General features: G+C 37.6%; 1 protein-coding gene across 1 annotated transcript in view; it reads right to left on the bottom strand.

The window, feature by feature from the left end:
- Nucleotides 1-860: 860 nt before the first annotated feature.
- Nucleotides 861-17,578, bottom strand: part of gpc6.S (glypican 6 S homeolog) — a 594,694-nt gene continuing 577,976 nt past the window's right edge. The window contains exons 8-10 of the mRNA XM_018249884.2: nt 10,411-10,547; nt 9,311-9,486; nt 861-2,460 (exon numbers count right to left, since the gene is read on the bottom strand). Of these exons, the coding sequence (XP_018105373.1) occupies nt 2,258-2,460; nt 9,311-9,486; nt 10,411-10,547 (516 nt within the window). The 3' untranslated portion in view covers nt 861-2,257. The remainder of the gene's footprint in view (nt 2,461-9,310; nt 9,487-10,410; nt 10,548-17,578) is intronic.

The raw sequence follows: 17,578 nt of genomic DNA on the forward strand, positions 1-17,578 counted from the left end.
GTTGTGTTTGTGGCCTTTTTTTAGACTTGCTAAGACTTGATAAGATCCCATGGTAAGTGCTTAGGATAATAAGGCATTCTGTGTCTTACTAATGATTTTTAAAAGCAATAAAACCTCAAACATCACTAAAACTTGAATTTCTGCATTTCTCGAACCCCCCCCACCGATTTTTTTAAACAACTGCTGTCTTTGCAGTTGCGACTTTGATATATTTTCTGTGAATGGAACATAAAACTGTGTTTTAAATATTGATTGCATACTTTACATTACTAATACTTTTTTACAGTACTGTTTGAAAATAATTATTTTCCTTGTTTCCTTTGAAATGTAGGCAATAACTTTAAGTCATGGCTTAGGTCAAAGACAGGCAATGATAGCACCTCTAGCTCTAGTTACATGTTGCCATCATGGGTTTAGGATGTTAAATGTTAGAACTGTAGAAAATGTTAACTATGAATGAAAAGTCTCAGTGGGACTGAGAGCATCTGCTCCTATTTTGCTTCTAGCAAACCTAACCATCAGCATATTGATGGGTGTAGTGTTTATTATGCCTTGTTTATGTTTACTGCTGACACTAGAGGGCACCCTCTACAGCAGCCCAGTGAGTATCCTAGAGCAGGGTTCCCCAACCTTTATTATCTGTGAGCCATATTCAAATGTAAAAAGAGTTGGGGAGCAACACCAGCTTGAAAAGGTCCCTTGGGGTAACAAATAAGGGCTGTGATTGGCTATGTTGTAGTCCCTATGTGGACTGGCAGCCTACCAGAGGCTCTACTTGGCACTATACTTAGTTTTATGCAATTAAAACTTGCTTTCAAGCTTGGAATTAAAAAATAAGCACCTGCTTTGAGGACCCTGAAAGCAACATCCAAGGGATTGGAGAGCAACATGTTGCTCATGAGCTACTGGTTGGGGATCACTGTCCTAGAGTATCCTAGGATTCTATGGTTATGACACTTTCCATGTGGAGCCGGCTAGGCAGTTCTGCAGTCAGTTGAATAAAGACTACAACCACAAACTTCTGTGTGCCGGTCAAGATTCATCAGTGAGCACTAATGATTTGTATCTCTCTGGATTAGAATAACTGATACATGTATAAAAATGTATTGTCCATTATTTTGAAGTGTCTGCATTTTTAGATTGATTACTGCACTACTTGACAAATCAGCATGTATTTATTTTTTGCCCGACTAGTAAATATGGCCACCTTGGTACCTGCTGGTAACTGAACAGTTCCAGAATCACTCAGGGTGTCAGAACAGACTGACAACATGGTAACAATGGATTTAACCTTGTAACTGCTGAGCTTTGACAATAATCTTCTTATTTTTAACTCCTCTGCAGGCTTACTGGCACATACAAGGTAATTTGATTATTCTGATAATTGACTTTTACAGAGTGTATCTGAATGATAGCTAAATTTGTATTCTATTAGGATACTGCATACCTGAAACATATACTGTATCACGCAAAAGTGCCTGAGATAGTAAAGCTCAGCTGGCCCATGCTCGTTCTACTTGTGTGCCTGTGGAGGGTCTGGGGCAAATTCTGAATTGCACTTATCTCCCCACATGGATGAAACCCACCCAGCAAAAAAATGTATTGACTCGGAAGTAAAAATGAAGGGAGGCTACAAAATAAACAGACCAAATCTAAAACATTATATTCCAGATCATGATAAATAATATTAAACTGATTATTTTCCAGACACCTTGGTATAGCAATTTTCTCTGCATCTCTTAAGAACAATCCCAGAGATATATCAGGTTATCTCTGCTCGAGGTAACATTAACTCCTTTTGAGATAGTAATGGATGCATGTACTCTTCCATCTCCCTACAGCTTAAATCAGGACGTGGCAGAGAAATTGCTTACTGAAACAGGACATGCATTATCCAATAATGATGGACCTGTATGTAGACATACAGTATTCAGCTGTGAATGATACAACATGCTGTTTTTATTTAAAATCTAATAATATATCCTGGAACCATTCTTTTTCTGTTGCTTGTAGCTTGATGCAATGTTCTCAAGGGCCTCTATGGAATATTCCCCAGTGTTTATATTAAATTCTCCAAAAAAGAAACTCTAAGGACACAACACTGGTGCCTTTAATTAAAGGGGAGCAAAGAGACAAAAGAAAGCAGTTATAAGTAGAAACGTCAGTGGTTGCGAAATGGTCCATTGCCCAAAAAAGTGTAGGAAAAGAAGAAAATTGACTATTATTTATAACTAAAACAGTCCTGGGAGTTTATAGATTATCTCCATTGTCTCTGTAATACCATAATCACACTTATTAGCACTGTAAAGAGTGACTGGCTACTCTGTGATGCTGCAGAAAATTCAAACTCCACTCTGTCTGAGTCAAAAAGTGGCGCTTCCGTGGTGATAAAGTCAAACTCAGTCGGACAGATATCATCAATGCACCCACTCCCACTTCCTGAGCCACTGGTTTCCTCACCTAGGATCAAGAATAAATTGTAAATAATGAATATCATGATCAACACAAAATAGCAAAACAGCAAGACTTTAACATAAGGAACAATTAGTCCTATGAATAGTTTAATGAAACACATAAAAACCTGGATAATTAATTGCTCTTGGAGCAGTTTTACCCTTAAAGGAAAACTATACCCCTATAAAGAGTACTTAACCAACAGATAATTTATATCCCAAATACAAGAGTCCTCTGCACTCAACCCATTATCAATATATATAAGACATTGAGACATTTTGTGCATACTGCTACTAAACAATGCCTTACCCTTTAAACAAAACAGGGATTGTTTGCCCATATATTGCAATATATTTAAGCTGGCCAACTACGTCAAAGTCATCCCATGTCTGAATGCCAGCCATTGTCATTTAGAATTCACCATATTTATTTTGTACAGGTATTGGATCTGTTATCCAGAATGCTCAGGACCAGGGGATTTCCAGATAATGGATCCTTCCGTAATTTGGATATTCATACCTTAAGGGGCAGATTTATCAAGGGTCGAAGTGAATTTGAGGGAATTTTCAAAGTAAAAATTCGAAGTAATATTTTGGATACTTCGACCATCGAATAGCATACTACGACTTTGAATTTACTTCGAATTCGATTCTAAGTAAAAATAGTTCAAATATTCGACCATTCGATAATCGAAGTACTGTCTCTTTAAAAAAACTTTGAACTCAATACTTCGCCAAATTAAAGCTGCTGAAGTGCTACGTTAGCCTATGGGGACCTTCTACAACCGTTTTCTAAGTCTTTACACATTGAAGTAAAATTGGTCGATTGATACACAGTCTTTACACATTGAAGTAAAATTGGTCGATTGACACACAGTCTTTACACATTGAAGTAAAATTGGTCGATTGTACTCTAAAATCATTCGAATCGTTCGTTTCTAACGATTTAAACGTTCTTTTTACTTTGATCGTTCGATGGCCAAATTCGGTGAAAAATCCTTTGACTTTGATATTCGAAGTCGAAGTATTTTAATTCGATGGTATTTTTTACTTCGAAATTCGACCCTTGATAAATCTGCCCCTAAGTCTACTAGAAAGCCATGTGAATATTAAATAAAGCCAATAGGCTGGTTTTGCTTCCAGTAAGGATACATTATATCTTAGTCTGGATTGAGTACAAGCTACTGTTTTATTATTACAGAGAAAAAGGAAATAATTTTAAAAAATTTTGATTATTTGGATAAAATTAAGTCTATGGAAGATGGTTTCTGGATAACGGGTTTCCGGATAACGGATCCCATACATTGATTTTTGCGCAGCCTGGGATAACATTCTGGGATAAAAGCATGGCTTATTTTTAAAACAATGTGTAAAAAATACCATCACTGCTTCTTAAACTGTTCTTTTACATCACTTCTTAAACTGGTATAGGATCTGTTTTCTGGAAAAAGGTTATCCAGGAAGTTCCAATTACGGGAAGGCCATCTCCCATAGACTCCATTTTAATTAAATAACTAATTGTTTTCTTTTTCTCTGTAATAAAACAGTACCTTGTACTTTATTCCATCTCTGGTATAATTAATCCTTATTGGTTGGAAAACAATCCTAATGGGATGATTTAATGTTTAAATAATTTTTATCAGATTAAAACTATGAAGTTCCGTCTGGAAAACCCAGGTCTGAAGCTTTCTGGATAACAGGTCCCATACCATTTACAGTACTTGAATGAGTTATACCATAATGTATTAACCTCAAAAAGAATTTGTTTTACTTTGACAAAGCTTACAGGATACACTGATCTAATGTACATTTTGAAACAATGGATATTTAACACCAGAGTGTTTAAGATAGTTTCGCAGCCTTAATGTTTACAATTACATTGAAACTGTTTTTCATTTAGTATAGAAATGTTCACAAGTAAGAACAAACTGAAAGGATATAGTAGAACTTCCATTTTACACTGATATCATCCCTGTTTATTGGCTTTAAGATACTTCTTTGTCCTCTGGAAATATTCACAAAAAAATATTCAAACGGCAAAACAGCGTATTTCAAAGCAAATCAAATTCTGCGCTAACTTGCTTTAAGCACTTGAAGCTGCGTTAACACATTTCTCTGAAAAACACACAAAATGGAGATCTGGCTTTATGTGGAATTGAGTTTAGCTTTGAGCCAAACATTTTCCCCTGAGGTATGTTTATTCAGGTTAACAGACGAAACACTCGCATGTCTTAATACTTAATAATTTGTATCAATCCTGTTCGTATTAAGTAGGTAAAGCATTTATCGTTCTGGAGGAAAGACAGGGAAGCACTTCCGCAGCCAACTATTGATTAAGGGTAAAACATGTTTTCGTTTCATATTATTTAAAACACAATTGCCTATTGTAATTTAAATATTATGAAATAAAAACATTGCTTTTTTTTCTTGCCCATCTTTCCTTCAAAATTGTTTTATCCTTAAATAGATGAGACAAAAGTTACATTTTGTTGTCGAGGCAGAATTACCATTTATTAGGTTTACACATAAATCACAAGGTGACTTAATCCCTGAATTTCTCCATAGGGAACATTCTCACAGCCTTTTAAAAAAGAAACGCAGATCCCATTTGGAGTATTAGAATATTATCTAGTCTAGTCTTGGCGCTTGAAAGAGAAGGAAAGATATAATCACTGTAAGGGTGTTTTGTTAGGTATCCCTCAATGATTAGAATTGCTTACCTAAGAAGACCGATGCTGCTGTTTTCTGAAAACTGAACTGGCCAGGGCTACTTCTGTAAGAGCAGCATGTCAACATCTTCTTCTTCTAACGTGCAGATCCCTGTATGGCCCTGGGCTGGCTGCACATGCTAAGTGCAGGAGTTACTACATCTACCTTAATTGAACCCTCCAGGTGCTGCTACATACAGGTAGAAGGTACTTTTCAATGAGAGAAATATCCACCTGTATTGGTGGGTTATTTATTAAATAGATACTGACACCAGAAAATAACCTTTTTTGTATTTGTCATAACATTGTCTTTGAATGCTATTTAGAATTTTTCCATAAAAGTATTTGTGTGATGCTTTTACGGATTCAAATGCATGAGGGCTCCAGAAGTGGAAAACAGACTCTTTGCAGCCCCAGGTGCAAGCTGTACCCTCTGCCAGGGAAAAATTATATAGATCAATAAAAGGAGCAGCACTCCGGTATTATTGAAGAAAGTGAAAAACTTTACTCAAAGTGCCTTAAGGCAACGTTTCGGGCTACTCTGGCCCTTTGTAAGCCTTGTGATGCTTTTACATTACCTTTCTTACCCCTTATACCTTCAGGAGAGTGCTGCCATATTTGTGCAACAATAGTCCATTAGCATTAGAAACTCTAACTGACAGGTTAAGAAGGGCCAGTCAGGTTGGCAAAACAGTCAGGTTTAGGAACTTCAAGAAGCAATTACTTACAAAAGCAGAACTATGAGCGAAAAACATGACCCATAGGTACTTTTAATGTAGATTAATATTTTTAAAAGAACATTTTTAGTGTCAGTATCACTTTAACGCACAATTTTTTGTGGTGTCTGTTTTGATGCCAAAAACCCCGTAAAAAAGATGCAATTTTTTCACAATTTATTATGCCCCAAAGCTGTTCCAAGTCCGAATTTGAAAATACGCCATCTAAAACTTACCAAATTCATTTAAAAGGCAATGGCAGATGTACCCTTAACCATTTGAAGATGTTGTAACCCTCACAAAATGTTTGGCATTTTTAGGGTTTGATGCTGGTTTTTGAGAGAAAACTCAAACTTTTCGCGATTCTTGGGCATTAAATGTGAAAATTTGGGTAGTTTCGCGCAACAATTCAAAAAAGTAGCAATTTTTTCTAGTTTTTTTTTATTCAAAAAAGGGCAAATCGTGGATTCGAGTTTGGTTGGACTTTTTTTTATTTAAAAAATCTGAAAAATTCGGATTTTGATAAATAACCCCTAAATGTAGGTGTAGTAACACCTGGTATGTTTAACTGGGGCTTATGCAGTAATGTTTGGAATGTTTATATTAAAATATATAAGGTATATTACGGCATATTCAGTAATATTGGGATTGTTTAATTAAGGATTATGATTTATGACCGGTATGTTTTCCCGGCATAGAACTTAATGTGGGCAAGCTACGTATGATGGGAGATGTAGTTTCATTGATGGGAAGAAAAGGCTTAAGAGATTAGGGTACTTAAAGCTATCCAGAACCCCCAGAGGGCACAAAATGCGCAATGCATAGCAGTTCACTCTGCCCAAGTCCCGCTGGAAGATTTGAACTTGTGACACAGGACGCAAAGTTTACGCAACATGACAACAAACTACGCAGAGCAGGGAACGGAGAAGCGGAGGTCCTGGCTAGGAACAAGATTGTTTTATCTATAGGGCGTTTCTTAGTGCTATTTTAAATTGCAAGTAAGGGGTTTATAAGGGGAACTCTGAGTAAGTGACCCTATATAGATATAAAAAGTGTTTTTATTTATTATTTCCTGATACTTTTAAGAGAAATGCTGTCACATGTTTGGCTGTTTCATTTTCTTGTAGTTCTGGGAATATTTTGACAAATCGAAACATAGAAACTTATTAAAGTCTATGGGCGACATTTTTGTTGCAACAACTTTTATGTAGCAAAATACATTAGAGTCTATGGGCGACTTTTTTGTCTACTGTGACATTTTTGTCAACGCACAATTTTTTTTGTCTTTCGCACTACATTTTCTGTTGCACACACATGCCATTTTTATCTCAAATACACCATTTTTTGCTCAGCATTACTCCCATTTTCCCTCAGCACTTCTCCCTTCATTTATTTTCATAATCCATTGGCAGAAATCATTTATTCACCTTTTCCTACACTTAAATGAACAGGGTTCCGTTGAACCAGCATCTCTCAATTTGTACCATTTTCTGTAGTTTTCTCTCTATTTTTATGGCACCCAAGAATTGTATTTTGCATCCTCTAAATTCTAATAATCACATGGTTTATGAATTTGTAGATTTTTTGTAACTGGTACAAGTAATGGTTAATATATTTACATTTTAAACTATATCTAAGGATGAAATTAAATTACTTTCTTATAAACAAGATGTTGTATATATATACAAGCTACTATATTTATATTTTATGACTCATAAACACCTGCCTGAGCGAGGTGGCTAAGCTGGGCTCTTTAAAGATATTTCCAGCTAATGTTGCCACTGGCTATTGTGGAGTTACTAAAGATTAAAGTCTTTCAAACCATAGACTAGAAGTAATTATGAATCCATATCTATTCCCCAAGTCTATTGATCGTTCTATACCTGCCAATGAGGTCAGGAAAAAAAGCTGTGACTTCATGCTCAGAGCCATGTAAGGCTTAACTGCTGTGATCTTCTATTTATAGACAGATTGATGTATTTGAGGCTGCATCAGCTAGCAATGTGCTCCCTAGTTCAAGCAATTTGTCCTGTAGCTGAAGTTTCAGCGCTTTATACATTACACATAATCGTTGGAGCTGCTCATGTTTATTAACTGCATTCCTACTGCTCCTTTAGAGGCGCACAAAGAAATAGATGTTACTGATGGCTCAGTAACACTTATTACCTTCTGTTCTACTCCTAACAAACAGCCCAGGCTACCTGCTTGTAGCAGTACTTTGGTTCATTGATATCCAGGGCCTGCAGATAGCTTACACATGTTATTAACACCTAATTACTGCCACAATGATAGTATATTTCCTCATCATGCTGGCAGAAATAAAATAAAAAAACAATGCATATGTTCAAGTATTTGCACAATAAAGAAATCAGGTGAAAATCCACTTTCAAAGCATTTTGCATTTGAAAGCATTTCAGAACAGATTTGCTAATTGCTACTTATCACACCTGCCCAAACAATGTTTTCTTTTAACATTAATGTTTTTAATAGGATGTTTGTAGGTATGGGATAGCAAAATCGTTGAGTTTAGGTGGAGGGGCAGAACTGGCAATTCCCTCTTTATCATTTAGTTTCATTACTGTTTAAATAGAAAACTCTGCCCAGGGGAGAGCTGAAATCTCTTTAGTTCTGCTATAGATTTCATCTGTTTCCCACAAGCAAACATTTACTAGAATCTGCTTGATGTGTTGCTACAGAAAGTTCAATGTAAAGTTCTTTACATTGCGTACTTCACAAGGGCACCAATTTAAAGAGCAATATTGGTCGAGGCACACAGTAGTTTGTAAATAGTAGATTAAATACAGTAGATACACCACCATTGTAGTCTTGCTAACTCCATATTTATTAAAGGTAAAATTAGATGCCCAGCTTCAGTTTGACTACCTATATTTCTATGGAATATGCCTGCTGTGTTACATCTATAGTAATAAGTCAAATCAACTGGACTTGCTGCATTTCATTTTTCCTTGAAAAGAAAAATACAGCAAGTCCAGTTGATTTTGACTTATTACTATAGCTATACCGTGACTTGGATGAATGAGAACTTCGCAGACTTACTGTTGAGTTACCATCTACAGCTAGTAGCATTTTGCCAAAAAAGATACAAATAACTTCCCTTACCTTTGGGGTTCCAGGGGTATTTGGCAGGGGGGCGCCAAATTGAGCAATCACCTACGATGCCAAAATAGCTTGCCTGGCCCTGAATGGCAGCTCAATTTCAAGTAATTGAAAAACAAAAGTGCACAAAATACCTGTACCACTGCTGGTACAATTGCCAAACATTTAGATGTGTCATGTTAATAAATCCAAGTCATGCATTGTTACTTGCGATAAAAGTGGTAGTTCTAATGGTGCTTATATTCTCAGATATGGTTTGTTAATGGATGAGGAAGCACACAACCTTATACTATGCTTATGTTTTCCTGTATCTTACTTGTATCCTGGAAGTTGACATCGTTTCCATTGTAGGCATTCCTCAGTTTGTTGGTAATAACTCGCAGTGCCATGATTTGCTGTCTTATGAATGTATCTGGCCTTGTGATGTCTACATCCACCTCCGGGTTATTAATCTGATTTATCAGTCCATCATTCATAATTTCAGGCAAATACCTTGGAATAAGAGAGTCCATGCCATAATTTCATATTTACAGGGCAAACATGCTACACCCAGAAAAACCAGCTCTTAGATTTATTTAGCAAATGTTGGAAAGTTGTTAAGATTTCTATATTATTTAATATATTAAAAAATACATTACAATACAGAAATACAATACAAAATACATGAAAATAATATACAGTATATACAGTAGTTATATATTAATCTTTCTGGGCTTTTATACTTTGCCCTATATTTGTAAATAAGCCCTATATGTAAATTGATTTAGAGCGTATTTATTATCTGGAATAACTGAGCCTTCAAAGATCCCATGGTATCTTTAGAAATGTTACTGCTAACACCTCATAGCTCCAGTCATGCTAAAACAATCAACACCTTAACTCCATGAGGTCTCTGACCCCATGCTGGTTATACTAAACAGATTATGCCGATTGGAACACGATTAAACACGAGAAACATCTTTGTACAAGTCATTCTCAATTGAGAAAGCCAGTCAAATGACTAGTGAAACATCTTCAAGGGAAAAACAACAATACAGCAAGCCCAGGTGGTTTGACATATTACTATAGACATGAGAACCTTCACAGACATATATTGGGGGAATGTAATTAAAGTCGCAAATTTGCAAAACAATTCTCACCAATAAGACTAAAAATCCACATCTCGCAATGCAATATTGTTCCTCTTAAGAAGTGCTTGACGGTGTCGTAATCTTTTGGAGCAAACATAACGACTTTTTCATTAAGAAGTTTTATTACATTGACTGCGCAAACTATAAAATTTGCAAATGGTCTTCCACTGACAGAAGTGGTCGCTAAACAGTTTCCAGGTTTGTAAAAGCTATATTAAATTTGTTCGCACAAAGGCATAACTTTTTGCATTCCTAATATTTTTTCCCCCATAGTGCTAACACTTACCGAGCTCTAGTCTGTCCATTCCAACATTTGTCTTCATGTGGGTTTGCTCCTGTTATTCTCGCCTCCTTACAGATTGCATGTGGCAAACTCGACCACAATTTCTTTGATACCTTCAGTTTGTCTTTGATTTCTATAACCTGAGTAAAAAATAGACCAACAATGTTAAGATCACATCAATTTCTTGTGCTAAATCTTAAAAGCCTAAGTGCTCAATTACAAAGAGCCAAGGGCCCAAGGGACCTTTAAAGCTCCATACACTGAAGGGTCAATATGTAATGACTGCCACAGGCAGGTGGTAAGTAGAAGATTCCTGAGCCCTTTGCATCCCCTGGATATTTCTTGTCTCTAAGTTCTGAATTATCTGTTTCATCCACTCTAAGGCTAAGGGCACACTAGGCGATAGCGCCGCGATTTGACTCGCGGCGACTTTTCGCCGCGACTTTTAATCCGCAATCGCTGGGGAAACTTTGGCGCTGGCGTCTATGGGGAATCGCGACAAATCGCCAGCGTAAAAACACACGCGGCGATCTTTTTTCTATTGTCGCTCGAAATCGCCTAGATCGCCGCGTGTGTTTTTACGCTCGCGATTCCCCATAGACGCCAGCGCAAAAGTTCCCACAGCGATTGCGGATTAAAAGTCGCGGCGAAAAGTCTACACAAAGACAGCAATATTGACTACCTTGGCACAGTCTGTGAAAATTACCCTTAAAGGGATACTGTCATGGGAAAAATTTTTTTTTTCAAAATGAATCAATTAATAGTGCTGCTCCAGCAGAATTCTGCACTGAAATCCATTTCTCAAAAGAGCAAACAGATTTTTTTATATTCAATTTTGAAATCTGACATGGGGCTAGACATTTTGTCAATTTCCCAGCTGCCCCAGGTCATGTGACTTGTGCTCTGATAAACTTCAATCATTCTTTACTGCTGTACTGCAAGTTGGAGTGATATCACCCCCCTCCCTTCCCCCCCCAGCAGCCAAACAAAAGAACAATGGGAAGGTAACCAGATAGCAGCTCCCTAACACAAGATAACAGCTGCCTGGTAGATCTAAGAACAACACTCAATAGTAAAAACCCATGTCCCACTGAGACACATTCAGTTACATTGAGAAGGAAAAACAGCAGCCTGCCAGAAAGCATTTCTCTCCTGAAGTGCAGGCACAAGTCACATGACATGGGGCAGCTGGGAAATTGACAAAATGTCTAGCCCCATGTCAGATTTCAAAATTGAATATAAAAAAATCTGTTTGCTCTTTTGAGAAATGGATTTCAGTGCAGAATTCTGCTGGAGCAGCACTATGAACTGATTCATTTTGAAAAAAATTTTTTTTCCCATGACAGTATCCCTTTAAAGGTAACTAAAGCTTAACCAAAGAAGAAGGGCAGAAATGTTGTCCTTATGTTTTGGGCTTCTGTACCAGCCCAAGGAAACAACATCCCTTTAGCAGTAAAGATCTGTGTCTTCAAAGATGCCCCAGTAGCTCCCTGCCTTCTTTTTTACTGATTCACTGCACATGCTCTGTGCCGCTGTCACTTACTGAGCTTATACATTTAGCTTTTCAACAACTGCTCAGAGCCCACCGAACATGTGCATGCCACAAACACTCCAAACAAAATCCAAGATGGAAAACTCCTGTGACAAATTTGAAGTGCTGGATCAATACTAATATAGAGATGCTGAACCTTTTGGCTGTTTTAATGAGTTCAATATATAAAATAATGCTATTCTAGCCATATTAATTTTTTGGGTTTAGTTCCCTAGTCCCACCTTCTCATATATCACTGGTGGGTTTGAGCAGACAATGACGGTACACCTTTGGTCAGTCAGTTCAGGTTCTCGTTATTCTGACTAGTGTATCACTAATTGACATGCATTGAGTTATTGTTATACTTGAAAGCAAGTACTTTGGAAGCAAAAGTTGGTATAGTTTGCTATATTACTGGATACCTGAAATATCCAATTATGCTCCAAAATAATATAATTTTTGCTGCAGAACAGCGTTTTTTTAATTAGGTTGGACACCAGGAATGTGTGTTTTAAGTTAGATGTTTGCACAAGTGGACCATTTTTCCATTTGTATTGATTTCAGTTTTTAACTCATGGGGCTCAGCTATAGGAACAAAACATAAATGGGATTTGATTTTTCTAGTAGCATTGTACTTTTGTGCCTCTTATGTAAAACACAAGGTAAAAGTGCAAATATGGCTGATATATTATACATTCTTCATACTATTCAGAACTAAGTTTTGTAATATTTTTTAAAAGCACTGTATAAACATTTTGATCGTATAGATAATAGGGATGTAGCGAACCGCCGTTTTGGTGTTCGCGAACGCCGTTCGCGAACACCGGCAAAAAATGCGAACGGTTCGCGAACCGTTCGCGAGCTTCGAACACCCGCAAAATCGTTCGATTCGAACATTCGAAGGATTTTTCGTTCGATTCGAACGTTTGAAGGATTTTCATCGTTCGATCGAAGGATTTTCATTCGAATCGAACGGTCGAGGGATTTTAATCGTTCGAACTAATGGAAATCGTTCGAACTAATGGAAATCGTTCGATTTTAGCGGTCGAATGGTCGCGAACTCAAATTGCGAACGTTCCCAAACGTTCGCGAACATTAGGCGGACGCGAACGGTCGAAGTTCGCGCGAACAAGTTCGCAGGCGAACTGTTCGCTACATCCCTAATAGATAAAGGTGAACTGTCAATTCACTGGCTTAATTAATTAGTGTATACACTGACAGTTAGGGGAAATAGAGCATAGCACTGTAGATGGTGATACATTAATTTTGTACATGGAACAGTGTCAACATAATGGCACGCATGTCTTAATTTAATAAGTGGTATAGAAGTCAGTGCCTTGAGAGATGAAGGGCATATTATCTGAAAGGTAAGTCACAGAATTATTTATGTCTCTATTACATTGTCATGTCATGTAATCGACTGAGATTGTTCCTTATGTTATGGTTATTGACACTTTATTGTTTAAAAAAATTAAACAGCCAAATCGACTGGAACAAGATTGTCAGAGTACAAATATAATTTCAAGCTGATTTTAATTAAGTTTTAGTACAAATACAGGAACCTTGGGAAAGTCAGCCATTAGATATTGGCCCACAATTCTCAACCAGCCAGCATAGTTCAAGCAACTTGTAAACATGTTGGGAGATTTGCAACACAATATCATATCTAAGGTAGGATTGCCACCCTATCTGGAAAAAAAAAATACCAGTCCTTCTATATTTTTATCTATTTTCCCAATAACATTGGCATCAGGCATCAGTATTACTGGCCAGGTTGGTAAAATACTTACTGGTTGGCAACCCTACTCTAAATGAGTGGGGCAGTTGATGCATATCTGGCCACTTTCTTGCTAGTACAGGTATGGGATCCATTATCTGGAAACCAGTTATCTAGAAAACGTCGAATTATGGGAAGGCCATCTCCGATGGACTCCATTTTAATCAAATAAATCTTCTTTTTAAAAATGATATTCTTTTTCTCTGTAATAATAAAACAGCTCCTTTAATATACTGGTAAGCAGAGACGGAAACAGACCCTGCAACTGCAGGGGGGGAGGTGGTATAGGGTGCCCATGAGTCTCTAATTAATGATCAATATATTAATATACAGGTATCCGATCTGTTATAGGAAACCCATTATCCAGAAAGTTCCGAATTACAGAAAGGCCGCCTCCCATAGACTCTTTTATCTATTATAGTCAAATAATCCAAATTTTTTAAACATGATTTCCTTTTTTTCTGTAATAATAAAACAGTACCTTTTACTTGATCTCAACTGAACTATAATTAATCCTTACTGGAAGCAAAACCAGCCTATTGGGGTTATTTAATGTTTACATTATTTTCTAGTAGACTTAAGGTATGAAGATCCTAATTATGGAAAGACACATTATCCGGAAAACCCCAGGTCCCGAGCATTCTAGATAATAAGTCCCATACCTGTACAATATTTTGGTATAGCCCTCTTCTGCTACTGCATGAGATCTATTATCTCATGCAGTAGGCCAGCATGGCCTCTTGATGAATGGCACATTTCAGCTTCACACAGCTTCTGCAAACCGGTCTGAACTAGGGGAAGGCGTCAGAAGAGGTAAGTGCCTGGCACCCATCTACCTTTGCACCCTAGGCACGTGCCTCTTCTGCCTACCCCTAGTTCCGGCCCTGCACATTTTGCTTGTACTCTGCTGCTTCTCTCTTTCAGCAGTCCTTTCTCTCTCCCTCTTCCTTCCTGTCAGCTCACAGAGGGTAAGGCTCATCCCCCTCCTTGCACAGAAACAATACAGAAGAGAGACAAGTGTACACAGCTCTCCTACATCTCCTAAACAGGACAACCTCTGGACATGTTGGGGCCCTAAATATAATTTGCTGTGGCGCCCCATAACATCTAGTTTCTATTAACTTACTGTGTATCTAGGAAGATGAGCTAGAGTAGTCAAATAAAAGGTAGTTTCAAGACAGTTGCATCAATATTTGGACCAAATACAGATAGATCAAAAACATATCAATACGTTTCATGAGTTTATCTACCAAATCAGTAGGAGTATGTCTATGAAGATTCATTCAGGCTGTGATATACAGTAGGAGCTGTGAGTTCAGTACTGTATATTTATGCATGTTTGTAGGTACTTACTGGATGTGAGTGTGTATTTGTGGGTTATATTATATGTTTGTGTGTGTGCGGTTTTACCTCACACATGTGATACCGACCACACAATCTTAATAATGAGTTCCATTTAAACGAAGCCATTTAAACTGATAGAAAAATTCTACTGATAATAATAGGTAAATGCTGGGAAAAAAAATCCCAGAGAAATATGATAAGACAGACAATGCATATTAAAGGAGTGACTGAATGTTGTTTGAACTGAGCTTTAATCAGCTTAGAGCCAAATTCTGACCTTTGTTGAATGAAGCACAATAGTAATAATTGACTATATAAATTGATGATTATCTCTTCATGCCGTAAACCCTATGACCTTCTTTAAAAAATATGAAGGGAAAAAAAATATATATGAAATTGAGTGAGGACAGAGATTCTGACAAACAGACATGAGGCAGATGTAACTTGCTGGAAGTAAGGGGTAGAAGAACGAAGTTCTAACCCATATAAAAAACAAATTTTCTGTAACGCTACAAATACATTATTATTGCCACTTTTTATTACTCATCTTTCTATACAGGCCATCTCCTATTGATATTCCAGACTCTCATTTAAATAAATGCATGGTTGCTAGCATATTTGGGCCCAACCATATTGCTGCAATTGCAAACTGGAGAGCTACTGAATAAAAAGCTAAATAATTAAAAATGAAACCAAATTCAGAATATCACTCATACTAAAAATCAATTTAAAACTGAACAACCCCTAAAACAACTCTTGGGAGGTACTGGGAGTTACTGATCAAACAGCTCACTAGGGCCACAGGAGTGTTAAATCTACAAGCTATAATATTTCCCAGCTAGAAGGTATTATATTATATGAGTTATATGTGTAGGGGCCCATAGGGGGTTAATCTGCCCTATGGCTTTAAGGCCCCACCCTTTGCTCAGTGTTATTGGCCAAGAGGTGATATGACAACTTCCTGCCACACTGCACTATAGTGTGTGTAAGGAGTGACCTCTTCCTCTTTGGCTGCTGGATGGTGATGCAGCTGGGTGTGCCCAGGGGAGCCTGGGTACAGCAAGGCCCAGAAAGTTATATGTCCAAGTCGGGGACCAGGCAACCCCGTGAATGAGGAATAGAAAGTGGCAGGTGAGCTCCCAGTACTAGTACGCTCTAGGAGTGTAAGATAGTCAGGGTTGAGCTAGATAAGAGCAGCTCTGATCTCCAACACAGGAGTGATAGATTGGAGGTATCTTTCCCAGGCCATATTGCCTGTAGTATAGGGATCGCAGTGGAGAGGGAATCAGGAGAGATGATTGCCCTGAGGTTGATCCAGAGACCACTACCGGAATATGTTGCAGAGGTGAAGTGGGATGCCTGCCAAGTCTGTCCTAAGGGAGTGCCAGCATGTGTAAAGCTGCATGTGATGTGCCTGTGCCTTTTTCCTCTAACCACTGGATGTGAGTAAACCTGGGGACATTGTCTATGACTAATAAACAGTTCTTTGTTTGCATCATAAGAACCTCCTGGCGCCCAATCATTTTTGTATGCACAGTAGTCTGGGTGTTGTAGTTGCACTACACCTTAGAGGGAATGCTTCCACTTAGCGAAGGCCCGGATCCTGCAGGGAGAGTCCAAATGTAACCCATGCTCCTACCTTAGCTGGACATTACCTATCTGTGGTGTGGATAGCCCAGATTAGCGTTACATATGCATAAAATAATCTCCCAGCTAGTTGCGAGTCTGAATTAGAGATTTCTAACAACTGACTCAGCAGGAATATGATTTCCAACTCCAAACTCCCAGCACCCAGAGTCAACTATAAAAAAAAGGTCTTCAAAGATGTTTGTGGTCAGCTTATGGATTCCAGGATGCTGTAAATCATTGTGACTGTAGTTAGTAAGCCCCTATAGGAGTGCACATAAATACAGATGTGGTCAATAACAAAGGCACAAAATACCTTGTTTAACAATTTGGGCTGCATGTACCAAGTAGCATTAATTCTGAAAGTTAATGATGAGCAGATTTCACTCTTGTGAATAATTTACCAGCCTTGAGTTTGTGAAAATCCTAAAACGGCACTTTGGCTTGATAAGCATAATGTAAAAACGCCATATTGCATTACTCTGTAATAAATTATGCAGAGTGGGTTTATTCTGCCAAAGCATGCAATGTACAGCACTATTAGAAATGGAAAACGTATAGTTAGAATAGCTGTCTAAATAATAATAGAGATAGAGTGCCCCCCGGTACACCATAATGCTTGCTTGGGGATATGAGCCAACTGTTGGTTTGACGTGATTTCAAAGGTTTAGGAAAACAAAAAAGAGAGGAAAGTAAATGGGTAATAATTACTGACCATATATACAGCCTACAGCAAGCTATTTCACTGGGATATGAAAAATGATACATTATTACCCAATGCTAAAAAGGCAATAATATAAGAAAATATAATTCTAAGCAACTTCCATTGTAGTCATTTTAAGGTTGCGTGTAAACGTAGATGCTATTGAAAGCAGCATGTGTCTGACCCTCTG

The sequence above is a fragment of the Xenopus laevis genome, chromosome 2S (assembly GCF_017654675.1).
Source record: "Xenopus laevis strain J_2021 chromosome 2S, Xenopus_laevis_v10.1, whole genome shotgun sequence".
Classification (NCBI taxonomy): Eukaryota; Metazoa; Chordata; class Amphibia; order Anura; family Pipidae; genus Xenopus; species Xenopus laevis.